Source organism: Chlorocebus sabaeus, chromosome 1 (genome assembly GCF_047675955.1).
Source record: "Chlorocebus sabaeus isolate Y175 chromosome 1, mChlSab1.0.hap1, whole genome shotgun sequence".
NCBI lineage: Eukaryota > Metazoa > Chordata > Mammalia > Primates > Cercopithecidae > Chlorocebus > Chlorocebus sabaeus.
This window is the reverse complement of record NC_132904.1, coordinates 71,453,905-71,478,772: the sequence shown is the minus strand read 5'-3', so window position 1 is coordinate 71,478,772 and position 24,868 is coordinate 71,453,905. Positions and strand designations below refer to the sequence as shown.

At 40.6% G+C, this 24,868-nt stretch overlaps 2 protein-coding genes and 1 non-coding gene across 4 annotated transcripts in view; 2 read left to right on the top strand and 1 right to left on the bottom strand.

Moving 5' to 3' along the window:
• Positions 1-20,607, bottom strand: part of SPCS2 (signal peptidase complex subunit 2) — a 29,453-nt gene extending 8,846 nt beyond the window's left edge. The window contains exons 1-3 of the mRNA XM_008020144.3: positions 20,460-20,607; positions 3,468-3,551; positions 2,912-3,072 (exon numbers count right to left, since the gene is read on the bottom strand). Of these exons, the coding sequence (XP_008018335.2) occupies positions 2,912-3,072; positions 3,468-3,551; positions 20,460-20,573 (359 nt within the window). The 5' untranslated portion in view covers positions 20,574-20,607. The remainder of the gene's footprint in view (positions 1-2,911; positions 3,073-3,467; positions 3,552-20,459) is intronic.
• Positions 237-340, top strand: LOC119626683 (U6 spliceosomal RNA). Its single transcript, XR_005242829.1, has one exon. It is a non-coding gene; the product is annotated as a U6 spliceosomal RNA (small nuclear RNA).
• Positions 20,608-20,768: 161 nt separating the features above from the next.
• Positions 20,769-24,868, top strand: part of XRRA1 (X-ray radiation resistance associated 1) — a 116,793-nt gene continuing 112,693 nt past the window's right edge. Inside the window, exon 1 of one of the 2 annotated variants that reach the window (XM_038005467.2) lies at positions 20,769-20,931. The gene's annotated coding sequence lies outside the window, so the exon portion shown is untranslated. The remainder of the gene's footprint in view (positions 20,932-24,868) is intronic. The other variant, XM_008020148.3, reaches the window with a different exon arrangement.

Below are 24,868 nucleotides of genomic sequence, written 5' to 3'. Positions count from 1 at the left end.
AGAGCAAGACTCCATCTCAAAAAACAAAACACAAAAAAATTTAGCTGGATGTGGTGGTGCAGGCCCATAATCCCAGCTACTTGTGTGGCTGAGGCAGGAGAATCACTTGAACCCGGGAGGCAGAAGTTGTAGTGAGCCAAGATCGTGCCACTGCACTCCAGCCTGGGTGACAAAGTGAGACCCTGTCTCAAAAAATAAAAATAAAATAAATAAAATAAAAATAAATTTCATGAACAGTGCTCGCTTCAGCAGCACATATACTAAAATTAGAATGATACAGAGATTAGCATGTCCCGAGCACAAGGATGACAGGCAAATTCATGAAGCATTCCATTAAAAAAGAGTTAAAAAAGATAAATTTCATGAACAGGAAAGGCAGGAAAATATACTGCAAAGTATATGGACTTCAGAATAGAGATAATCCTAGATTTAAATCTTGGCCTTTAATCAGTATAATCATAACAAATAACTTCCTTGCCCAAGTCTTAGTATCCTTACCTTTAAAACTGGGATAATACTGATATTTTAGAATTATCAGGAGATTTAGAGATGAAGGATATATGTAGTCTATGATACAGAAGAATTTTTTTTTTTTTTTTTTTTGAGACAGGGTCTCACTCTGTCACCCAGGCTAGAGTACAGTGGCATGATCTCAGCTCACTGCAGCCTCAACATCCCAGGCTCAAGTGATCCTCCCATCTCAGCTTCCTGAGTAGCTGGGATTATAGGTGTGCGTCACCACACCCAGCTAATTTATTTTTTAATTTATCTAATTACTTTATTTATTTTGAGACAGAGTCTTGCTCTGTCGCCCAGGCTGCAGTGCAGTAGTGGATCTCGGTTCACTGTGACTTCCGCCTCCTGGATTCAAGTGATTCTTGTGCCTCAGCCTCCCAAGTAACTGGACTATAGGCATGCACCACCATGCCCAGCTAATTTTTGTATTTTTGGTAGAGACAGGGCTTCTCCACGTTGCTGAGGCTGGCCTTGAATTCTTGGGCTCAAGCAATTCGCCCGCCTTGGCCTCTCAAAGTGTTGGGATTACAGGCGTGAGCCACGATGCCCAATAACAGAAGATATTTATAATGTAGTCCCTACTATTATAAATAAAACTGATATGACTAAAAATAAGACCTTGTTTTATTAAACAAATATAACCAAACAAATGAATTACCATCAAGGTAGTTCTCTTGGGAGGCCAGATGTTTGTAACAAGATTGCTATAATTTTCAAATCGCTTTGGAATTCCCCTGGGAACTGTCTCTAGAACCTATAGACTATTATTCTTTTGAACTGCCTTAACAGTGAAAAATTCACACTGGGATGATTACTCTGATGACTGGAAGGAGTCAAGGATCACCTGGTACCACTTCTGGGGGCTATGTAGGGCAAACTGGATAATACAATTTTTGACTAGGATCTGCTTTATTAGAGGTTTGCTAACTGCCTCTGAAGATAAATCTCCAACATGAAGTTTTAAAACATATTTCAGGTTGGCTGGGCACAGTGGCTTATGCCTGTAATACCAGCACTTTGGGAGGATTGCTTGGGCCCAGGAGTTTTGACACCAGCCTAGGCAACGTAGTGGGACCTTGTCTTTGTAAAAAATTTAAAAATTAGGTAGGTGTGGTGGCGTGTGCCTGTCTGCTCAGGAGGTTGAGGTAGGAGAACTGCTTGAGCCAGGAGGCTGAGGCTGCAGTGAGTCATAATCACACCACTGTACTTCAGCCTGGGTGACAGGGTAAGACCCTGTCTCAAAAAAAAAAAAAAAAAAAAAAAAAAAAAATAGGTAGTGGTAACATTGTTTAAAAAAGTAAACTGCCTACCAAAATTATCTGTTTTAATAGTGAAGTATAATTAAGTTCTTTTTTTTTGGGGGGGGGGCGTCGGGGAACGGAGTCTCACTCTGTCACCCAGGCTGGAGTGCAGTGGCGTGATCTTGGCTCACTGCAAGCTCCGCCTCCTGGGTTCACGCCATTCTCCTGCCTCAGTCTCCGGAGTAGCTAGGACTACAGGCGCCCGCCACTACGCCGGTTAATTTTTTGTATTTTTAGTAGAGACGGGGTTTCACCGTGTTAGCCAGGGTGGTCTCGATCTCCTGACCTCGTGATCCGCCCGCCTTGGCCTCCCAAAGTGCTGGGATTACAGGCGTGAGCCACTGTGCCCGGCCTTAATTAAGTTCTTTATATTCAACTTCTTGAGAAAAAAAATCAACTGGGTAGGCAACGACCATGATCTTATATTTATCATAAAAAAGAGGGGAAAGGAAATGATTATATATCAAATACAATATAAAATCTCTCATTTAATCTTCATGATAATTCTGAATGCTACCCATATTTATAAATGAGTGGTATTCAAATCATTTCAAAAATAAGTAAATTTTCATTAGCACAAGATCACAAATACCTTGGATTTCAAACCCACATTCTCTAGCTCCAGAATAAGTTCTTAATTCCACTATAATACAAGTCACACTTGTATCTCATGCTAATTTCCAGTTCAGCTCTTCAGCTTCAAGTAAACTTGATACAGATCTGAGTCTCCAAAATCAGTTCCTTTCCTAATTTGAAGCAGCCACGTCTAACGGGAAAAGTTCTGGGCTAGAAATGAGAAGAGCTGGGTTCACAATTACTATGTGTTTTGCTATTAAGTGCTCATATTAGGATAATAACCTCTACATTAATAACAAAAATGAATTACGATAAAATAACCATACTAAACATAAAATATCAATGACAGTTACTATATAAAATGATAGATGTTTACTAGATAAACATCACAGCTCATAATATTAAATTCTAACATTAGCAAGCCCTAACATGAAAGTCTGTTTTGTTTTTTGTAGGGAGAAGTATCAGCAGATTTTTTAAAATGGTCACTAGAAAACAAACCTGGGCATAAAGGATATGATATGACGCACAAAGCCAAAACGGGTTTCGACTCTGGAAAGGGGTGCATATAATCCCAAATCAAAGCCACTATGGCAAAGAAACAGGAGATTGTACAGATGGTGAGGCGACCATCAATTAGACCAAAATTCTCCACGTATTTGTATTTTTCCAGAAGTACCTGGTGAGAAAAAGAAGGAATCAAGCTAATAGGAATACTTCCTTCCCCATATCTGCTTTTATTCTTGATTTCCATGATAAAAGAATCTATGAATTACCAAGAAGTTCCCTCCAGTTGGGATTTTACCACACCAAACAAATAAGACTCAAGTCTTCTATAAAGAACCAAGAGAAAAAGTTCATCAATCCCTCATATAAAAACTTTAAACTCCTCAACTTTTCCCACAGCTAAAATGTTCTTCTGACTTTTTCTGTGAGAAATTTTAGAAACTGCTTTCTGACTTAATTTCTAACACTGAAAACTAAGGTCACTCCAAGTTACAAAAGGAAAAGATTTTCCAGGAGAGATGGCCATCAGCTGTATAGATACTAACCAACCCCTTCTCAAGAAAGTACCTTTTTGGCAGAATCATCCAAAGAGTTTTTCACAGCTGATCCATCCCACTTGTCAATTTTTACAGGCTTATCATCTATCTTCCACTGTAAAACAAACAGAAAAGTTGTGCATCAAGAAACTAGGCCTCTTACTGAAGGTAAAATGAACCACTTTTTAAGAGCATCTCTCATGCACACATAATATTTACTCTTTGTCTTCTGATGCTGCAGAACTAAAAGACAAAACAGGCTATTCTGGGCACACTCCTATGGGGTAGCCCTGCAAGAAGCAGTTAAAAACAAGCAAACAAAAAAGACCAAACAATTAAAATAGATGAGGTAACCAGAGTCAGGTGGTACTCATGTGATGTTGACGTTGCCAGTCTCCATGCAGAGAATATAAAAACAACCCCAGAATCAGAACACGTATATGGGCCGCAGAGACTGTAAGTGTAAACTTGCATATCCCACCTTCATTTTACCCAAATGTGAGTATAGAAAATTACTCTATTTATTCATTCTTTCCTTCTCTGACCACAAAACTCAGAAAATACAGATACATGAATTTACAGACACTAACAAAATGGGGAGGATCTCCTTTAATATCACTTTGTCAGCTAACAACTTTTATTATTTTACTAGCATGTCTTAACTTTAAGACAGCAATTCCAGTATAGCCTGTTGGAAACAACACTAAATTTTAAATTACAAACCAAGTCCCAGACTCAGTCCCATCATGAGTTGAGTGGACAAACTCTGCTTCTATTTCCCTTATCTATAGAGGTTTAGAAAGTTTCTCAAACACTACTATTCAGAGGCAAATAATTCTCTCACTCACTGCTCATGTAGAAGTTCAAAATGTTACAGCATCTACGAATGCCAATTTAGCACCCTGAATTCAGTTTCCCACTTTTGGGAATGTTTGTATAACTGAATACATGTGAAATGATATACAAGGCTACTCACTGCAGCATTGTCTGTAATAGTGAAAAGCTGGAAGTAACTCAAATGCTCATTTACAAGGGGATTGGTTAAACAAACTACAGTACATCCAGATATCTTATCAGGGTAGAGAAATATGGGGAGGAGTAAGACTACTTATATGTGCCTTTAAAATTTTTTAACCATGTGAATGTATTACATAGTAAAAAATTTTCTCAAATGCAAGTATTTAAGTAAATGTAGCTTAAGAGGAACAGGGTGCTACAAATAATCTGATAAACCTGTTTTTTTTTGTAGACCATTAATGGCCAACTCTTAATTTTTTAGATCAAGTGAACAAATATTATATTCCATAAAAATCACAAACCAGCAAGCAATCCAAAATTCATTTGGATTTAGAATGGATTATTTTATGGAAAGACAGAGAATGTCATATTTATCTTTTGGATTGAGCACAAGTACAAAGATAATGCCTATATGAAATAAAGAGATGGCAGTGGTGAGTACCTGCCGTCCCAGATACTTGGGAGGCTGAGGTGGGAGAACAGCTTGAGCCCAGGAGTTCCAGTCCAGCCTGGGCAATATAGTGAGAACTTGTCTCTGGAAAAAAAAATAAATAAATAAACAATAAAAAATAAAATAAGAAGTGGGATAAAAATAATTGTAAAGATTTTAAACAACTACAGAAATATAATTCATCAACTTTGATTTTTTAACTGTGATTCTATGTATTATTATACAAAAGAGAAGGCCGGGCGCGGTGGCTCAAGCCTGTAATCCCAGCACTTTGGGAGGCCGAGACGGGCGGATCACGAGGTCAGGAGATCGAGACCATCCTGGCTAACACGGTGAAACCCCGTCTCTACTAAAAAATACAAAAAACTAGCCGGGCGAGGTGGTGGGCGTCTGTAGTCCCAGCTACTCAGGAGGCTGAGACAGGAGAATGGCGTAAACCCGGGAGGCGGAGCTTGCAGTGAGCTGAGATCTGGCCACTGCACTCCAGCCTGGGCGACAGAACGAGACTCCGTCTCAAAAAAAAAAAAAAAAAAAAAAAAAGGAAAACCCGTTCTGTGAAGTTTGTTGGGAAAAATAACATGAGCTAAAAATAGCCATACTTAAAGTGATTAAAAGTCAATCAAGTTTTTTTTTCCCTTGGTGCCTTGTAAAAGCAAGTGTTTTTCTTCGAGAAAATTACTCATGGCAGCATACTGCGATATTGACTGCCATAGACTGCCAGCCTACAAATCAAACATGACATCTAATTTTAAAGATGCAAACTGAACCAAAAAGAAATTAGCAGGCTTTCTAGCTAGATAGCTCATTTACACTGTCAAGTAAATCCCTCTTTGAAGACATGCAAAAGAACCAACTTGTAGAGCCAAACCCACCATAGCATTTGAATTATTTGTGAAATAAAGTCAGAATAAAGTCATTTAAAAATTATGGGTCATTCAAAAACAGGAAAATCATATTCTCAGACACCTAGCCACACTTCACTGCCTGCATTGCATCACAGAAAAGAAACTTGCCTTTATAAGTCAGAAAATAACGTCTTAAAAATTTGGGGGAATAAGACGCAGAAGCAGCCATTACAATGTATTGAAATAGCCTCAGCTCTAACTTCACTGCCTGGTACCTAGAAGCAATCTTCAGTAAGTGGAACAGAAACATTTCCAGTGAATTACATGAAATCACAAGAAAGGTTATAATTTGACTTTATGGCAACATAGGCCATTTTGAACCTAATAGTGTCTCTGGTACAGTACAGAGAACCATCTGGAAAAAGGGGAGTTGCTATTAGGGGCTGATTTTTCTAATTATTATTTCTCATCATGCTCAAAAACTGCTCATCAACTAAAATGTATGCTGCTCCTCACGTTCTCTCTACTACTAATTCGGGTATTTTAGAACCAACCTTTTTTTTTTTTTTTTTGGCCTCATTTTTGTCCTCCTCAACACTAAGTGCAAATTGCTTTCCTTTTGTAATAGATAAAGCAAAAATTAGTTTATTTTATGTAGGACCTCACAGGATAAATTATAAAGAAGGGCAGTGTGCAGAAATAAGTGAACCTGGGCCCAAGACTGCCATCTTCGGCAAGGCTTGTTTGCAAGGTTGGCCCCTGGCTGGCATCTGACAAGCTGGCTGATAAAACAGTTCCCTACACTGATACAAATACATTCCCTCAGTGATAAGAATGGCTCACTGTGCCTCAACTGTTTGTATAAATGATGTGATTTATGTTGAACACCTTTCCTCCTGGAAATCTAGAAAAAATTAAAGCTCTTTATGTTGGCAGTATCCAAAATTTCAAAATGATATCCCTTACACAGGTCAATTTTCACCCACTGTAAAACTGCTATTGCCACTCATCTTTTTATTGCAGCACTAAGCAGACCCTCAATCCAGACACCAATGTTCTTCAGATTAGAAAACGAGACTTCAAAGAGGTTAAGTGCCATACAGCTAGTAAATGACAGGCCAACAAAATTCTTTAGGGCTAAATTACAAATACATGTCTCATTATAAAACTGTCTCTTCTTCAGTGATATAAATTTATTTTTACTTGCCTTAATCCCTGAACTCAATCCCAAAGCAGATTGTGGCCTTATACTTAAAGGTGTACTGTACTTCAAATCACAAGCTAACTGGTTTTCGCCAGGCGCAGTGGTTCACTCCTATAATCCCAGCACTTTGGGAGGGTGAGGCAGATGGGTCATTTGAGGTCAGGAGTTCGAGACCAGCCTGGCCAACATTGTGAAACCTCGTCTCTACTAAAAGTACAAAACTTAGCCAGGCTAAGTAATCCCAGCTACTTGGGAGGCTGAGGAAAGAGAATTGCTTGAATCCGGGAGGCAGAGGTTGCAGTGAGCTCAGATGGCGCCACTACACTCCAGCCTGGGTGAACAGAGGAAGACTCCATCTCAAAAAACAAACCAACCAACAAACAAAAAACAAAAAACAAACTGACTGGATTTAGACTAAATACAAATGTATGCAGACAAATGCTTTTTTTCCTTATCCAATAAGTGAATCCTTATTATCCAAGGGAGAATGGAGTCAGGCTACTTTATTTTAATCTTCACTTTTCCACTTAATACTGGAAGGCTTTGGACAAATAATTTAACCGTTCTAAAGCCTTATTAGTTTGCTCAATTTTAAAATAAAGACGGTGAAAGTATCTATTTCACAGGTTGGCATGAGAAGTAAATAGTGTAATTATAAAACATAGCACAGTGCACAGTACCTAGTAAGTACTTAATAAAAATTAGCTATTGCTGTTGCTATTAATGATATAAAACTATATAATACACTGCATCATGATTACCTGACTGTATGTATTATCTCCCTCACTGGGTAACAGGGACTACACACTTTTGTATTCTCAGAGCCTGGAACACAATATACTCTTAATAGCTTTTTTTTTTTTTTTTTTTATGTCTAAATACTCACAAAGAAAAACAGGGAAGAAAAAGATCTCTAAAATGTTACTCTCCAGTCTAAATTTAGCAAATGTAGACATGCTCAAAATGATCTCGCTTGGTTCTTATTCACAGAATTTTTTTTAAGGGATGGAGGGCAGACAGAAGGTATAATCATAGCTACCATTTCCTGAATGCCTAATATGTGCTATGTATGTGCAAAGTATTTTATATACACTACCTCACTTAATTTCCACAATAACTCTACAAGGTAAGAACAGTTAAAATCCTCCTTTCACAGATAACACTAAGGGTTTAAAAAATTCACCAAAGATGAAAGATAGAAAGTTGTAAAGCCAGGACTCAATACCCATACTCTCTCACTATTCTACACTGCTTTCCCATGAAGAGAAAGGAAAGGAATTATTAGCCATCAAAAACACAAAAGAACAGGAAGCAAAAAGGTCCCTGAAGTGACAGCTATACAATATATCTTGATTCCTAACAAGCTCTAGTTCATAACATTTCAAAAACCTAAAAAAAAAAAAAAAAAAGTTAATCTGAATAGGACCACAAAATTCACAGGGTATCAAAAATGTTGAATCTCCCCACTCAACGTAAAACCAACTGCAATTTGGCTGAAAACAGAGATCAAAAAGTACTATTTTAAAGAAATTACTCCCCTACACTACCCACTGAAGAGATAAAGACAACTTTTTTTTTTTTTTTTTGGAGACAGAGTCTTGCTCTGTCGCCCAGGCTGAGTGCAGTGGCATGATCTCAGTTCACTGCAACCTCCGCCTCCTGGGTTCAAGCAATTCTCATGCCTCAGCTTCCCGAGTAGCTGGGATTACAGGCATGTGTCATCACACCAGGCTAATTTTTTGTATTTTTTAATGAGATGGGGTTTCACCATGTTGGCCCTAGACTCGAACTCCTGGCCTCAAGTGATCCACGTACCCCAGCCTCCCAAAGTGCCACCACACCCGGCCAAGATAAAGACAACTTTTATCAAACTAACATACCTGATGCCAGAACTGGCTAACTAGTTAAAAGAAAACAGGCATTTGATAGCTTTAATAGAACACTATGAAGAATCATTTCAGTTACGTTTCTCCACTGCACATTTGAATAACAAAAAATTCTATGAAGACATTTCACTGAAGGTATGGCAACAGGAACTCCATAAGTGATTAGGAAGGATATTAAACACAACTCAGGTCTGAAGGATATGCAGTCAATGCAGGAAGGCATTTTCCAAATTAACTCATTTGAGGGAATACAGCCTTCTGTTCCCCATGCGTCACCAGGCTTAAAGGGATAGGGTGGGATCAAAAAAAGAGACAAAATAAGCCAGGCACAGTGGCTCACGTTTATAACTTCAGCACTTTGGGAGGCCAAGGAGGAAGGATTGCTTGAGTTCAGGAGTCTGAGATCAGCCTGGGCAACATAGCAAGATCCTATATCTAAAAAAAAAAAAAATTTAATTAAAAAAATTAGCCAGGCATGGTGGTGCCCACCTATAGTCCCAGGTACTTGGGAGACTGAGGCAGGAGGATGGCTTGAGCCCAGGAGCTGTGGGCTGCAGTGGGCCGTGATTGTGCCACTGCACTCCAACCTGGACAACGGAGTGAGACTCCATCTCACAAAACGAAAGGACAAAATCCTTGGCCATTAGGATATGTCCAACAAAACAAAATTGTTTTGAGTATGACAACATGAACACCTTCAATTTTCTTATTTTAATAACAGTGAAAACAGAAGTTATGCAGTGATATAAAAGACCTGAGTGGATTGCTTCATAAAGTTCCCTGGCTTGATAATAAGACTCAAAGGATTCCTCAATTCACACTGGAGAGATGAAGAATTACCAGGGGTGAGAGTGGTGTCAATGGTGACCCTGTTCTGATTTAGACAGAATTGAGCATGGCTTTAAGAAAAATAAACTTTTTCTCTCCTTTATCCCAGTTTAGAAAGTAGACAGAAGCTGCAAAGGGGGAAAGTAGCAGGAGATGAGGCAACTGAGAGAAACCATTTCCTAGTTATTAGGCTAAAAAACTTGAATTTTATTCTGAAGCGGGCAATGGAGAGTATTTTAAGCAGGGGAATAACAATCAAATTTACGTTTTTGTTTTTTTTTTAAGTCATTTTAGTGGCAACCTGGCAGATGATCTGGAGAGGAGTAACACTGGACATAGAGATGCAGATGGAGCCTGATGTAAGTGCAGAGCCTCAATGCTCAATAGAGCAGCAGTAGGGAGAATGAAAGGGAGTATTTCTGAGGTAGAATTGGCAGGACTTAGTAACAGACTAGTTATAAGGAACATGAAAGAGAAGAGACAGAGATGACCACCTACTAGAATTAGGGCTTGGATGACTTGTTGGAGCCATTATGTCATTTTCCGAGGAGGAGGAAAGAGGATACCCATTTGTATATGTGGAGTTCTAAACTAAAATAAGGAGATAATAAAAACTGACGGCAAACTCAGAAGCTGAGCTTACAATTTCAGTTGGAAATACATATGTGACCATATCCCCCTACACACATATTTAGCAAGAAAAGAAAATGTTCAGTTTGGGGAGAAAATGATGTCTATCTTAAGAATGTGCACTGTCATCTAATTTAAATCCCAATTCAGCAAAAACATGGTATCTCAAAGAGATTATGCTCTTAGCAACACACTGAATCTTCAATTTCAATCTATTTTTTATAAAAATGGTCAAGATACACTGCAAAGAAAATTACTAGCTTAACAGTGCTTATTACTGACTGCATTCATTACTGGAGTTATAAGTTAGGAAATTACCATGTGTTAATTAAATTATGAGCATGCACATTAGTGACAACCCCAGAGAAACTGATTCTTAGGTTTTATACTGCCTTCTCTACTCCACCACAAACTGCATTTAGCTGTGACAGGGCTGCTTCTACATCAACTCAGCCCATGATAGAGAAGCCTACATGACTGCAGCTCTTTGAGGGCCAGGTCACTGGATCCATGACTTAAAATCCTACCACTGAACCCAGAAAGTGTGAGATCTAAGGCTGAAAAGAGCTTAAAGTTAAAACAACTTGATTCAGCATATTAATCAGCAATGCTCCAACAATGAAGTATTTTTTCTACCAGCAAACTGAAATGTAGTCAACAGTCCTTTCAATACCAGCAACTAACATCTTCTAAAGTCTGACTGAAATGTTGGCATAATCAACCAATATAAATTTCTTACCTTTGCAATGAGTAGACAAGAAATTAGATACACACAAAAAAATGGTCTTTACAATTGTGTTAAGGAAAATCCTATACTTAACAATGAATTATAAACTATGCTAAGTGCTAAATGGTAAGAAGTAGACATAGAGGGGCAAGGGCACACTATAGGTTCAAGGATCTGCAAAAAAGATTCTGGATAAAATGTTACCTATTACCTCAGGGATATCAATCTGCAGCAAAGCTGACTGGGGAGGGTTGGAAGAGAGAGGGATGTTGCCAAGCAAGACCTGAATTAAGGCACGAAGACTGGCTAGGAATGTACTACATTGATACGGATGTGTGATGAGTCCTTATTCTAGAAAGGTAACAGATCACATACTCCATTTAAGAATTACATGCAATCAGTTCCGAAAAATGCAGCTGAGTGCAAATTCAGGCATAGGACCACACAGCTGTTTCATCTGATATCCATCTCCTACTGCCTAGAAAAATATTAACTGTTATATGACTCTTCTAGGTTTCTTTTTCTTTTTAAGGAAACTGCCAAGTCTCTCAATAGCAATTCATTCCAGTGTTGGACAATCTTTTAAAAGAAAAAAAAATATTTTTAAACACAATCTTTTTGGCAATTACACTTCTTTATTTTCTTTAAATTAATACTGAATGGCTGGCTGCTTGCTATGTGCCAAGCACTGTTCTAGCCACTAGGGATATAGTCACAAACAAGACAAATTCTGCACTTGTAGAGCTTCTTCTTGTATGGAAGATAAAGAATAAGTAAACAAATATGCATATAATTCCAGGTTGTAAAAAAGATTACATAGAAAAATGCAATAGAGTTTTTAAAAAGACTATTAAAAAATTTTTAAATAGTGAAGGAAAATAGTTAACATCTGAGCAGAGCTGAATAAACGACTAACCCATGAGAAAATCTGAAGTGTCCTAGTGAAAACAGAACACCAAAATCCCCCAAGTTTAACGTGTTTGAGGAACAGCAGAAAAGCCAGGGTTTCCAGAGTCAGTGACTCAAGTAGAAACTGACAGATGAGGATGACAGAAACAGGCAGGATCAAGAACATGTAGTGTAGGGTCCAGTCCCACAGGGTCAGTGGGTTTTTCTCCCTGTGTGTGGAGACGAGAGACTGTAGGAATAAAGACACAAGGCAAAGAGATAAAAGAAAAGACACTTGGGCCCAGGGGACCACTACCACCAAGATGCAGAGACCAGTAGTGGCCCCAAATGCCAGGCTGTGCTGATATTTATTGGATACAAGACAAAGGGGCAGGGTAAGGAGTGTGAGCCATCTCTAATAATTGACAAGGTCACATGAGTCATGTGTCCACTAGACAGGGGGCCCTTCCCCACCTGGCAGCCGAGGCAGAGAAAGAGAGGAGAATAAGAGAGACAGCTTACGCCATTATTTCTGCATATCAGGGACTTTTAGTACTTTCACTAATTTGTTACTACTATCTAAAAGGCAGAACCGGGTGTACAGGATGGAACATGAAGATGGATTAGGAGCGTGACCACTGAAGCACAGCATCACAGGGTTAGGCCTCCGGTAACTGCAAGAGGTGGAGGAGTACGGTCTTCTCTAAACTCCTCCGGGGAAAGGCAGACTCCCTTTCCTGGTCTGCTAAGTAGCGGGTGTTTTTCCTTGACACTGATGCTACCGCTAGACCATGGTCTGCTTGGCAACAGGCGTCTTCCCAGACACTGGCGTTACCGCTAGACCAAGGAGCCCTCTGGTGGTCCTTCCGGGCATAACAGAAGGCTTGCACTCCTGTCTTCTGGTTCCTTCTCACCGTGTCCCTTCAGCTCCTATCCTTGTACGGCCTAGTTTTTCCTAGGTTATGATTGTAGAGCGAGGATTATTATAATATTGGAGTAAAGAGTAATTGCTACAAACTAATGATTAATGATATTCATATATAATCATATATATTATTTATATCTAGTATAACTATTCTTATTTTATATATTTTATTATACTGGAACAGCTCGTGCCCTCAGTCTCTTGCCTCAGCACCTGGGTGGCTTGCCGCCCACAATGTAGGGGCTACAAAATAGGCCACAATTAGGGGTTTGGATTTTAGTTAATTGAGATGGGAAGTTACTGGAGACATTTCAGCAAGAGAGTGAGTGATCCATGTTTTAAAACATCAGTCTAGCTGCTGTGTGGAGAACAAAATGTGAGGGAGCCAAGCCCAGAAGCTGGAAGACCAGTTGAAACGGCTACTACAGCTGTCTAGGTAGGAGTGGTCAGATTCTGGATGTACAGCCAGGAAAATACAACGATGGGATGGCTGTGGAGTACAAGGCAAAGAGAAGATCAAGGGTAACTCTCAGGTTTTTGTTTGAATAAATAAGATGAATGGAGGTGTCTAACTGAAATGAGGAAGACTGAGAGAGAAGTATTTTGAGGGGTAAGCAGAAATCAGGAGACTGGCTCTGGCTATTGATGCCTGATATACGTTTTAGACATTTAAGTGGAGATGACAAGCAGGCAGTTGGACATAAAAGTCTGGGGCTTATAGGAAAGGTCCAGGTTGAGAATATAAATGTAGAAGTCAGCAACTTCTACATGTTATTTAAGCCACGACATTGGGTATCACCTTGGGATGAGGCTAGACAGAGGAAAGGGCCAGGGGTAATAAGCTCAGGGACTGGCAATATTTACACAGGTCAGGAAGAAGACCAAAGAATAATGAAGACAACAGAGACTAGTTGATGGAGGAGGAAAATTGGGGGCAAACGGTGTCCTAGAAGCCAAGTAAAGAAAATATCTCAAGAAGAAAGAAGTGATCAATAAGTCAAATGCTACTGAAAGGCTAAGTAATATAAAAAACTATTGAAATTTGGTAAGATAAGAGCTCAGAGCAGGGAAATGGTGCTGGCAACAGCTGAAAAAGGTACCTTGGCAGGCAGATTATATATATATATATATAGTATTATACTATAATATATATAGTATTTTATACTAATACATATATATAGTATTTTAATTAGTAATTAAAGTAATAGTACAAAAGTAATCAGTGTCTGTGATACCACTGTGTTACATGATACATAGTTTAAAAAAACAAATAATCTGAAACTTTAAGGGTTACTCCATGAAAGACAAAAATAAGTTTCTAAAATTGTGATACAATTCACACACTATAAAATTCACTATTTAAAAATACGCCAATTCAGGGGTTCTTAGTATACTCACAAGGTTATACAACCATCACCACTATCTAATTCTAGAATATATGCATACCCTCAAAAAGAAACTCCATACCCATTAGCAGTCACATCTTATTCCTGTGCCCTATCCCCTGGCAGCCAACAATCTATTTTCTGTCTCTATGGATTTGCCTATTCTGGATATTTCAAACAAATGCAGTCATACTATATATGGCCTTCTGTGATTGGCTTCTTTCACTTAGCACATTTTCAAGATTCATCCATATTGTAGTATGTATCAATACTTTATTCTAACAGTCAAATTATATTCCATTGTATAGATATATCACATTGTGTTTATCCATTCATCACTTGACAGACTGTTTCTACCTTTAGGCCATTATGATAACTGTGTTATGAACATTTGTGTGCCAAGATTTCCCGTGGACACACGTTTTCAATTCTCTTGGGTATATACCAAGGAGTGGAATTGCTGGGTCATACGGTTAACTTCACGTTGAATTTTCTGAGGAACTGTCAAACTGTTTCCAAGAGTGCCACCACATTTTACATCTGTTAGCGATATATGAAGATTCTGATTTCTCCATATTTACACCAAAAACAGGTTATTTTCCTTTTTTTTTTCCCCTTTATTATAGCAATCTTAGTGGACGTGAAGTGGTTTCTCATTGTGGTTTTACTTTGCATTTCTCTAATGACTGATGATGTTGCGTATCTTTCCATGTGCTATGGGCTATTTGTATATCCTCTATGGAGAAATGTCTATTTACATCTTTTGCCCTTTTAAAAACTAGGTCGCTGTCTTTTTATTACTGAGTTGTAAAATTCTCTATATAGTCTAGATGCTAGACCCTTACCAGATATATGATTTGAAAATGTTTTCTCTCATTCTGTGGATTTCTTTTTTCATTTTCTTGATAGTGGCCTTTGACACACACATACTTTTTATTTTGAGGAAATAAAAAATAATGAGTTTTGAGATCCTAATAGGATCAGTTTGCAAAACAGTATTAAAAGGCCAGCACCTTGTTTCATTAAACAAACACATACAATTATAGTAATGTCATAAAACTGTTCATCTTCCTTGTCAGAGCTAGGTAACAGGGCACAAGCATATCATCTGGAAGTCTGGCAAGCTAAGGTATCTTCCAGTAGAGTGAAAGAGGAGACACCTAAGGACATGTGGTTGGTAGGTGACAAAGCCAAGGCTACAGCCTAGGTCTTTCACCTCACAAGAGATGTTCATCCCACTACTATGTTAGCTAGCACATTAGTTAGCACAAGGCACACTGTGGTATGGGAAGCAATGTGTTGAGTGAAGAAAGAGCACTGGATTAAGTACTGGGGAAGCCAGGTTCTGTAAGTGTTACTAATTCACTGTGTGGTCTTGGGCAAGTTGCTCTGCTTGTGTCCATGTCTACAAAATGAGGCTGAAGCATCAGATGAGTTTCAGGGTCTCTTCATTAAAAACACTTTAAAGAAACCACTATTAAGCAGAATAGCTTTTAAAAACAAAACAAAACAAAAACCTTAAAATGTCAGAACCAGAAGAGACTTAAAAAAATCATTTAAGCCAGTAGTTCTCAACCTGGAGGTAACTGTTAAAATGCAGAGGTAATAGAGACATGTGAAGAAAAACGCAGATATTCAGGCCTAAGAAAAGGTCCAAAAATCTGTTAATTTTAACTAATTCTCAAAGGAGTCTGATGTAAACAGATTAAAGCTGTTCTTTAAGATCAGGCTGACAGGCTAGCCAGGAGACAGAAATCCAGGTATAAGGCTAAAAGGGTCCAGACAATAGCTTCTGGAAAGCATGGTTTAACACCACATATCAACTTTAATAGCCAAAACAAATTAAGCAAGCAGCTTTTCTTTATAACTGCCAGGCAGAAGAAAATGCTTTGATGTATTTGGGGCAAAATAACACACTGCAATGATCTAAGTCAAGTTATTCTGTGATGGAGGCGGAAGGATTATATTTGCATACTTATTTTTAAGATCAGGAAACAAGAACTGCTGTGTTCTTAAAGTCAGTTTCATAAGAGTAGAAATTCACATCTGCTTAGGGAAAACTAGGAGCATATTTGCATCTCTTTATTGCACTTCTTTATGGCAAGTAAAACTACAGCTGTAGAAATAAAATAAAAACCCTCCCCGCCAAAATCAAGACACATCAAATTAAATAAATTATATTAGGCTAGGTGTGGTGGTGCACGCTTGTAAACCCCATACTTTGGGAGGTCAAGGCCGTTGGATCACCTGAGGTCAGGAGTTCAAGACCAGCCTGGCCAACACAGTGAAACCCTGTCTCTACTGAATATACAAAAATTAGCTGGGCATGGAGGCGCATGCCTGTAATCCCAGCTACTCGGGAGACTGAGGCAGGAGAATTGCTTGAACCTGGGAGACGGGGGTTGTAGTGAGTAGAGACTGCGACAAATTGAGACTCTGTCTTAAAAAAAATAAAAAAAAAGAAATTATATTAAAGGTAATGGACTCATTCCCACAGAGCAAAAGTCTATTAGTTCAGATCCTGCTCCAGAGAATAACATTTTTTTCCCCCAAGTTCTCTCCCACAGTACCCTCAGTCTTCAAACAATTAGAGGCACCATCCTCTAAAGCCGATTCTGAAGACTGAGGTGACAGATCTCAAGTTGTTTCTGTGCGAAATTCAATGCGAAAAGTACTTATCCTGTGTTGATCACTATAGAGAAGCACTCACAGGAAAATAGGCAAATACAAATTGGTGAAATAATACAAGATAGTATGTCATATTAAGTGACAGTTTAATTCCCATGTGCAGTGTAAGTGCTAGAGGAATTCAGAGAGGGAACAGTTCAATGTAAGGCTGAAAATCAAGTTTTCCAAGAAAAAGCACTCAAGCAGCTCTTGACTATTTTGTCTCTTCCGTCCCTCACTTATTGGATAAATCTTCCAAGCACTCTTTTGTGAGACCTTTTATCTATTTCTGCTACTCATGTTGGGGTTCTCATCACCTTGTCATTCTATTTTTACCATAGACAGCCCTGCACAAAGAACATTTACTTCTAGTAGATTCCAAAGGACAGGGAACAGAGTTGGGTGCGGTGGCTCATGCCTGTAATTTCAGTACTTTTGGGAGGCTGAGGTGGGCAGATCACTTGAGGCCAGGGATTCAAGATTAGTCTAGGCAACACAGTGAGACCTTGTCTCTACCAAAAAAAATAATAAAAATAAAAAGGGCAGAGGAAACCAAACAAAAAAACCCAAAGAACATTTACCAGCACTATACAATGTGATCCTTACTGTAACATGTACGAATGCCCACAATATTTACATAAGGAAATTTCAATTCAGCAATATCACACAACTTATCCAAGGTCATGTGGCTTTTATTAGGTAGGTGCAAAAGTTATCGTCGTTTTTGCCATTACTTTCAATGGCAAAAACAGCAATTACTTTTGCACCAACCTAATAACATGCTGCACTAAAACTCAAATTTGTCTCTTTTTATTATATATTATACACTACTGTGTATATGGCCTTATTAAGAAGTCTTCTAATTTCTCTCTCTCCAAACCATCTGACTAGTTTTCCTAAAAACCACTTTACACAGTCTCAAAACCCTTCAACAGCTTTCTTCTCCTACTTCAAGCAATCCATGGCCTCCCTAATCGGATTCTATCTACTTGTCCCTACAGTTCCTTTAGAGAGCCTTCTAGTCAACTCAATAACTGAGAAACATTAAACACCATCATATCTGTGTACCTTCACTCAAGGAGACTTTTTTTTACCTGGCATGACTTTCCTTTCTCCCCCCAAATAAGGTGCCAGTTCCACTCTCAGGAATAAGGCCTTTCCTTGAGGCTCTTACTCTTCTTTTTTTTTTTTCCCCCCTGAAGTGGATTTCCCTCTCGTTGCCCAGGCTGGAGTGCAATGGCGTGATCTTGGCTCACTGCAACCTCCACCTCCCAGGTTCCAGCAATTCTCCTGCCTCAGCCTCCCGAGTAGCTGGGATTACAGGCATGCGCCACCACGCTCGGCTAATTTTTAGTAGAGACGGGGTTTCTCCATGTTGGTCTGGCTGGTCTTGAACTTCCGACCGCAGGTGACCCGCCTGCCTTGGCCTACCAAAGAGCTGGGATTACAGGTGTGAGCCACCGCGCCTGGCCGAGGCTCTTACTCTTATCAATAAGCTTGCAGGGATCACTCTCTCTCTCTCTCATTTGAACTTCTCTAACAAGTACACACTTGCGCGAATATACCATATACTTCCTTAAATAGATTCAATTACCCCATCTTCTAGATTCAGCAATTCTGAGTGCTCTCTGATATTAGGATTCTTGATTTACTCCTCCACCATCACACATTGTACCAGACACTACAGGTAATGGAGATCATTAACGTGTACTGTCTTACTTGGTTCTTCCCAAAACCCCGTGATACAGGTGCCAGAGATTCTAAAATTCCAAATGAAGAAACGTTAATTGATTTGCCAGTCTTCATACTGTTTGCAAGTAGCAGAAATACTTCAAAGCTGAAATCTTATGATCCCCAAATCCAGGTTCTTTCAATAACACAATGGTGCCATATACACTATTCCATAATAATAGTATTCCATACTGCCTTAGCAGAATGCCCATACTTTGCTGATGATAATCCCACTGCAAGGAAGAGCAAGAGCAGTTAGTCGGTCAGGTAAGCACAGGTTGTTAGGCGCTTACCCAGGAAGAGGGAAGGATTTGTGTACACAAATGACCATCAATTCCCCATACTCTCATGTCTTGAAGCAATTTACCATCCCAACCTTCAGAATATGTTTCTGTATCTTAAGGTTTGAGTGTGAGGCCAGGTGCATGGTGACTCATGCCTGTAATCCCAGCACTTTGGGGAGCCGAGGTGGGAGGATCACTTGAGGCCCAGGAATTTGACACCAGCCAGGGCAACACAGTAAGACCCTGACTCTACAGAAAAGTTAAAAGCAAAAAAATTAGCCAGACGTGGTGGTGCACATTTGCAGCCCCAGTTACTCAGGAGGCTGGGGTGGGAAGATCACCTGAGCCTCGGAGTTCAAGGCTGCAGTGAGCTAAGATCCATTCTGGGCAATGGAGTGAGACCCCTCACAAGAGAAGTGTGTGAGAACCATGTCTTTCAAAAGCAATGACACTCAAAAAGACAAGTAAAAAGACCTGGATCTGAATCCCTCAACATAATCAAGTTTTCATTTCTTAAGCACCTACCATGTGTTATGCACAGGGAAGTCAGAAAGCTGTTTTCAATTAAATTCAAAAATCCTGTTTACTAAAGACACCATGCTTAACAATTCTCATCAAACCAGCCCAAGGTCCTACAATGAGAGAACTGGAAGGGAATTTAGGGTTAAGTCCCTCATTTTAAGGCTAAATCTCTCACTTTGCAGATGAGCAAATAGACATAGAGAGAGCAAGCATATTTCACGGTCACAAAGCTAATTAGAGGCAAAATCAACACTAGGACGAAGTTCTCCATCCATCTGTTTCTTCCAAGATGCTGTGCAAAGAGCAAGAAGGGCCAACCCAGGGACAGTTTTCCTTTTTTTCTTTTCTTTTAAGCCCTTGTTGCTAGGACTGCAGTTAAAAAAAAATTGGATGAGCAGAGGAGGAAAGGGACAAGCGTGAGCGGGCAGCAGTGCACTTGGTAGCAAACAGGGAGGTAGAGGGGAGAGAGGAGAGGGCGGGGAAAAACAATAGAAAGAAAGAAAAATCTTAAAGGCTTCTTGTCAGCCCAGTAGAAGAGTCAATACTCAAATATTTTAAGTATTCGCCTATCATGATTAAATGCCTAAAAAGTAAGCAAAAGGACAAGAAGCACATTGGAATCTGTAGCGGCACGCAAGGCTGATGGTGGTAGGGAGTTTCGGGGATATCGATTCTTGAATCCTTGGGCTTCGGTTTTCCGTGTCTGTGAAATGGGCACTGGCAACAGTGCACCCAGCACCCCAGGGGAAAAGCGATGGACACAATTAAGTATAGGAAGAACCAAATTACCGAAAAAGCTGTGGCGGCCAGGACCAGAACACTTACGAGAAGCGAAGAAGTCCTAAAGAGGAGAGGGTCCAGGTTTGAAGTGTGATGAGGGCAGGCTACAAGCGTGCGTAGGGTTGTCATAGTGGTCACGCAAGGGCTCCCCTCAAAAGGCCGTAGAAAATATGGGAGACCGGGATGGGAAGGTGGGTTCGCCGCCTCCCAGGCCTCCCCAGGATTCAACTTTTCCCAAGAACCGGCTCCTCACCTTATCCAACAAGCCGCTACGGCCACTGCCTGTCCCGCAGTTGGAACCACCGCCAGCCCCACTATTGCCTCCGAGACCACCGCTTCTCCCGCCCTGTGTAGCTGCCGCCGCCATGTTGTGCGCCTCTGCGTCTCCCTCCCCTCCGACTTGTCTGAAGCCGATTGGCTGGAGCTGACAGCGTGGCGCCCCGCGCGGAGTCAATCGGGATCCGTAGTTTGGGGTTTGCTGGCGCGAGGTAGTCAGAGGACGCGGCCGCGGGGCTTGCTGGGACTTGTAGTTAGACGTCCTGGCCGTCGGTTGCCGCCTACGCTGTCTGCCGTCGCGTCCCAGTTACTAAGGCGTCGGAAAGGTAGCGGCAGGTACCACCGTGGAGCGGCTCCGACATCCCCGGGAGGCTCGCAGGCGCGCATCCCTCCTGACTGGGACTTCGCCTCCGCAGACCCCTCGGAGGCTGAAGCGACGCCGGAGGCAGGTGCGACTGAAAACTTAGTTTCCGAGTTTGAGTATTTCTGCGGCCCAGGTGTGGAGTTTCCGAAGGAGTGGGCAGGAGCCGGTCTTTCATCCTTTTCTAGCCCGGTTGTGGCACTTACTGATTGTTTTCTCAAGCAGCTGTCATTTTAGCTGTTAGTAATGTTTTCGTGTTACGGAGAACTCACATTTACTGAGTGCCTAATGTCTGCCAGGCAATATCCTATGTGCACTTCCAGCCATCCTCCCTCTCACTGAGTCCCACAACATCCCTGTTAGGTGAGGAGGAAACTAAAGAACCTACCCAAAGCCAGATAGCATGTATCTGAACTCGGTTTTCAAGCCGGCATTAAAAAAAATCAATATATATCCCTTCTGACACTCTGCTTTTACGGTTTTAGGATGTAATAGGAGTCTACATTTTAATTAATACTTTTTTTCACAAATATATATTGAGCACCAATATTGTACTGATGGATACAAGGGATCAAGATAGACCTGGTTGCTACTCTGGTGGAACTCCTACTCCATGACAGAGTTATCAAATAGCAGAATTGTATTATACTATGCTCTATTACATTGTATTGTTTTTTAATTCCTATATATCCCCCATAAGCATCTAAATAATTAAATATATTTGAGTTGCTTGCTATGTAGCAGGCCCTATTCTAGTCACCAGGGATATGTTCCTGAATAAAATAGACAAAAACTTGTCTTGGGGAAGCCAAAATTCATGTGAAAATAATTATTATCTAGGCTGGGCATGGTGGCTCACGTTTGTAATCCCAGCCGAGGCAGGTGGATCACCTGAGGTCAGGAGTTTAAGGCCAGCATAGCCAACATGGTGAAACCCCGTCTCTATGAAAAATACAAAAATTAGCCGGGCGTGGTAGCGTACGCCTATAATCCCAGCTACTTGGGAGGCTGAGGCAGGAGAATTGCTTGAATCTGGGAGGCAGAGGTTGCAGTGAGCCAAGATCAGAAAGAAAAGAAAATAATTATCAGTAAATAACTAAATTATTACTAAAAAGAAAATAATTTTCACTATGTAACAATAACATAAGATGACATTTCATTACCTCTCTGAAGCAATCCCTGGACACTCTAGTCAGATGCCCCTGTAGCTTGTTGCCATTTATCTTTTACAACTTCTTATTTTTCTTTTATTTAAAAGAAAATGAGATGATATACCTTTGCCCTAGTCACTTTTTTTTTTTTTTTTTGGAGACAGAGTCTCACTCTGTCACCCAGGTTGGAGTGCAGTGGTGGGATCTTGGCTCACTGCAACCTCCGCCTCCTAAGTTCAAGCAGTTCTTGTGCCTCAGTGTCCCAAGCTGTAGTCTCTGTAGCTGGGACTACAGGCACATGCCACCATACCCGGCTAATTTTTATATTTGTAGTAGAGAAAGGATTTTGCCATGTTGGACAGCCTAGTCTTGAATTCATGACCTCAAGTGATCGATCTGCTTCGGCCTCCCAAAGTGTTGGGATTACAGGTACGAACCACTGTGCCAGGCCAACTTCTCATCTTTCAAGATCCAGCTCTAATGTCACCTACCCTGTGAAACTATCCCTGATACTTGCTTCTTCTTTCTTCACCCACTGCATGAAGTGCTTCCATGGCATTTTGTTCATGAGTTGGGTTAGTTCAATTAACACTCATTGAGACTCTTCCTTCAGTAAGCCAGGTCCTGTGTAAGATGCAGGATAAAGAGATAAGTAGGACCCAGGCCTGACCTGATCTTGGAGATACTCACAGCCTGGTAGTGAGGTGGGGAACAGACAAGGAAGCAGGCATTAAAATACAGTATAGTATACTGCCTGTATTAGTCCATTTTCACACTGCTATAAAGAACTGCCCAAGACTGGGTAATTTATAAAGGAAAGAGGTTTAATTAATTCAACATGGGTTCTTTTCTATTTCCCTAAGTATTGACTGGTCTGAGAAATAAAGGCAAAGAGTACAAAAGAGAGAAATTTTAAAACTGGGTGTCCGGGGGAGACATCACATGTCGGCAGATTCTGTGATGCTCCCTGAGCCGTAAAACCAGCAAGTTTTTTGTTAGTGATTTTCAAAAGGGGAGGGAGTGTACGAATAGGGTGTAGGTCACAGAGATCACATACTTCACAAAGTAATAAAATATCACAAAGCAAATGGAGGCAGGGCGAGATCACAGGACCACAGGACGGGGCAAAATTAAAATTGTTAATGAAGTTTTGGGCATGCATTGTCATTGATAACATGTTTATCAGGAGACAGGGTTTGAGAGCAGACAACCGGTCTGACCAAACTTTATTAGGCAGGAATTTCCTCGTCCTAATAAGCCTGGGAGTGCTATGGGAGACCAGGGCTTACTTCATCCCTTTGTCTACTATTGTAAAAGACAGCCGTCCCCAAAGCGGCCATTTTAGAGGCCTCCCCTCAGGGACGCATTCTGTTTCTCAGGGATGTTCCTTGCTTAGAAAAAGAATTAAGGGATAGTTCTCCTATTTGCTTTTGAAAGAAGAGAAATATGGCTCTGTTCCGCCCGGCTCACAGGCAATCAGAGTTTAAAGTTATCTCCCTTGTTCCCTGAACATTGCTGTCATTCTGTTCTTTTTTCAAGGTGCCCAGATTTCATCTTGTTCAAACACATATGCTCTACAATTTGTGCAGTTAACACAATCATCACAGGGTCCTGAGGCAACATACATCCTCCTCAGCTTACAAAGATGACAGGATTAAGAGATTAAAGACAGGCATAGGAAATCACAAGGGTATTGATTGGGGAAGTGATAAGTGTCCATGAAATCTTCACAATTTATGTTCAGAGATTGCAGTAAAGACAGCCATAAGAAATTATAAAAGTATTCATTTGGGGAACTAATAAATGTCCTTGAAATCTTCACAATTTATGTTCTTCTATCATGGCCTCAGCCAGTCCCTCCGTTTGGGGGTCCCTGACTTCCTGCAACAAACTCACAGTTCCGCATGGCTGGAGAGGCCTCAGGAAATTTACAATCATGGCAGAAAGGGAAGAGGCAGGTCTTACATGGTGGCGAGCAAGAGAGGGCAAGAGTGTGAAGGAGGAACGGTCAGACAGTTATAAACCCATCAGATCTCGTGAGAGCTCACTCACTATCATGAGAACAGCATAAGGGACCACCTCCATGATCCAGTCACTTCCTACCAGGTCTCTCCCTCAACACGTGGGGATTATGGAGATTACGGTGGTTACAATTCAAGATGAAATTTGGGTGGGGACACAAAGCCCAACCATGTTTGTGCCTCCATTAAGAAGTGGGCTTGATGGCTGGACAAGGGGGCTCACGCGTGTAATCCCAACACTTTGGGAGGCTGAGTTGGGAGTTTGAGGCAGCCTGGGCAACATGGTGAAAACCCATCTCTATCAAAAATACAGAAATTTAGCTGGGGATGGTAGCACACATCTGTGGTCTAGCTGCTTGGGAGGCTAAGGTGGAAGGATTGCTTGAGTCTGGGAGGTGGAGGTTGCAGTGAGCTGAGATCATGCCACTGCACTCCAGCCTGGGTAACAGAGTGAGATCTTGTCTCAAGAAAAAAAGAAAAAAAAAAGTGGGCGTGAGGAGACTCAACCTAAGGAGAGGGAGATATAGGAAAGCTAATCTGTATGTAGCCAGGCAAGGAAGAGGGTCAGAAATGTGATAGGCCAAAGGAATGGAACAAGCAAAAATATGCGTTACTGCGTGTGTATGTGTGTGTGTGTGTGTGTGAGAGAGAGAGAGAGAGAGAGACAGGGAGACAGGGAGAAAGAGAGAATGTTTGTTTTGGAGGAAGCACTACAGCCAGATTGGCATTAGTTGTGTCAAGTTTGAAATAGAGACCAGAGGTAACTAAAGCTAACCAGGAAGTCAGCCTCCAAGTCTGGAACTTTGACTTTTTTTTCTTACTGTATAAAGTTCTTACTTGTCTTAGATAATGT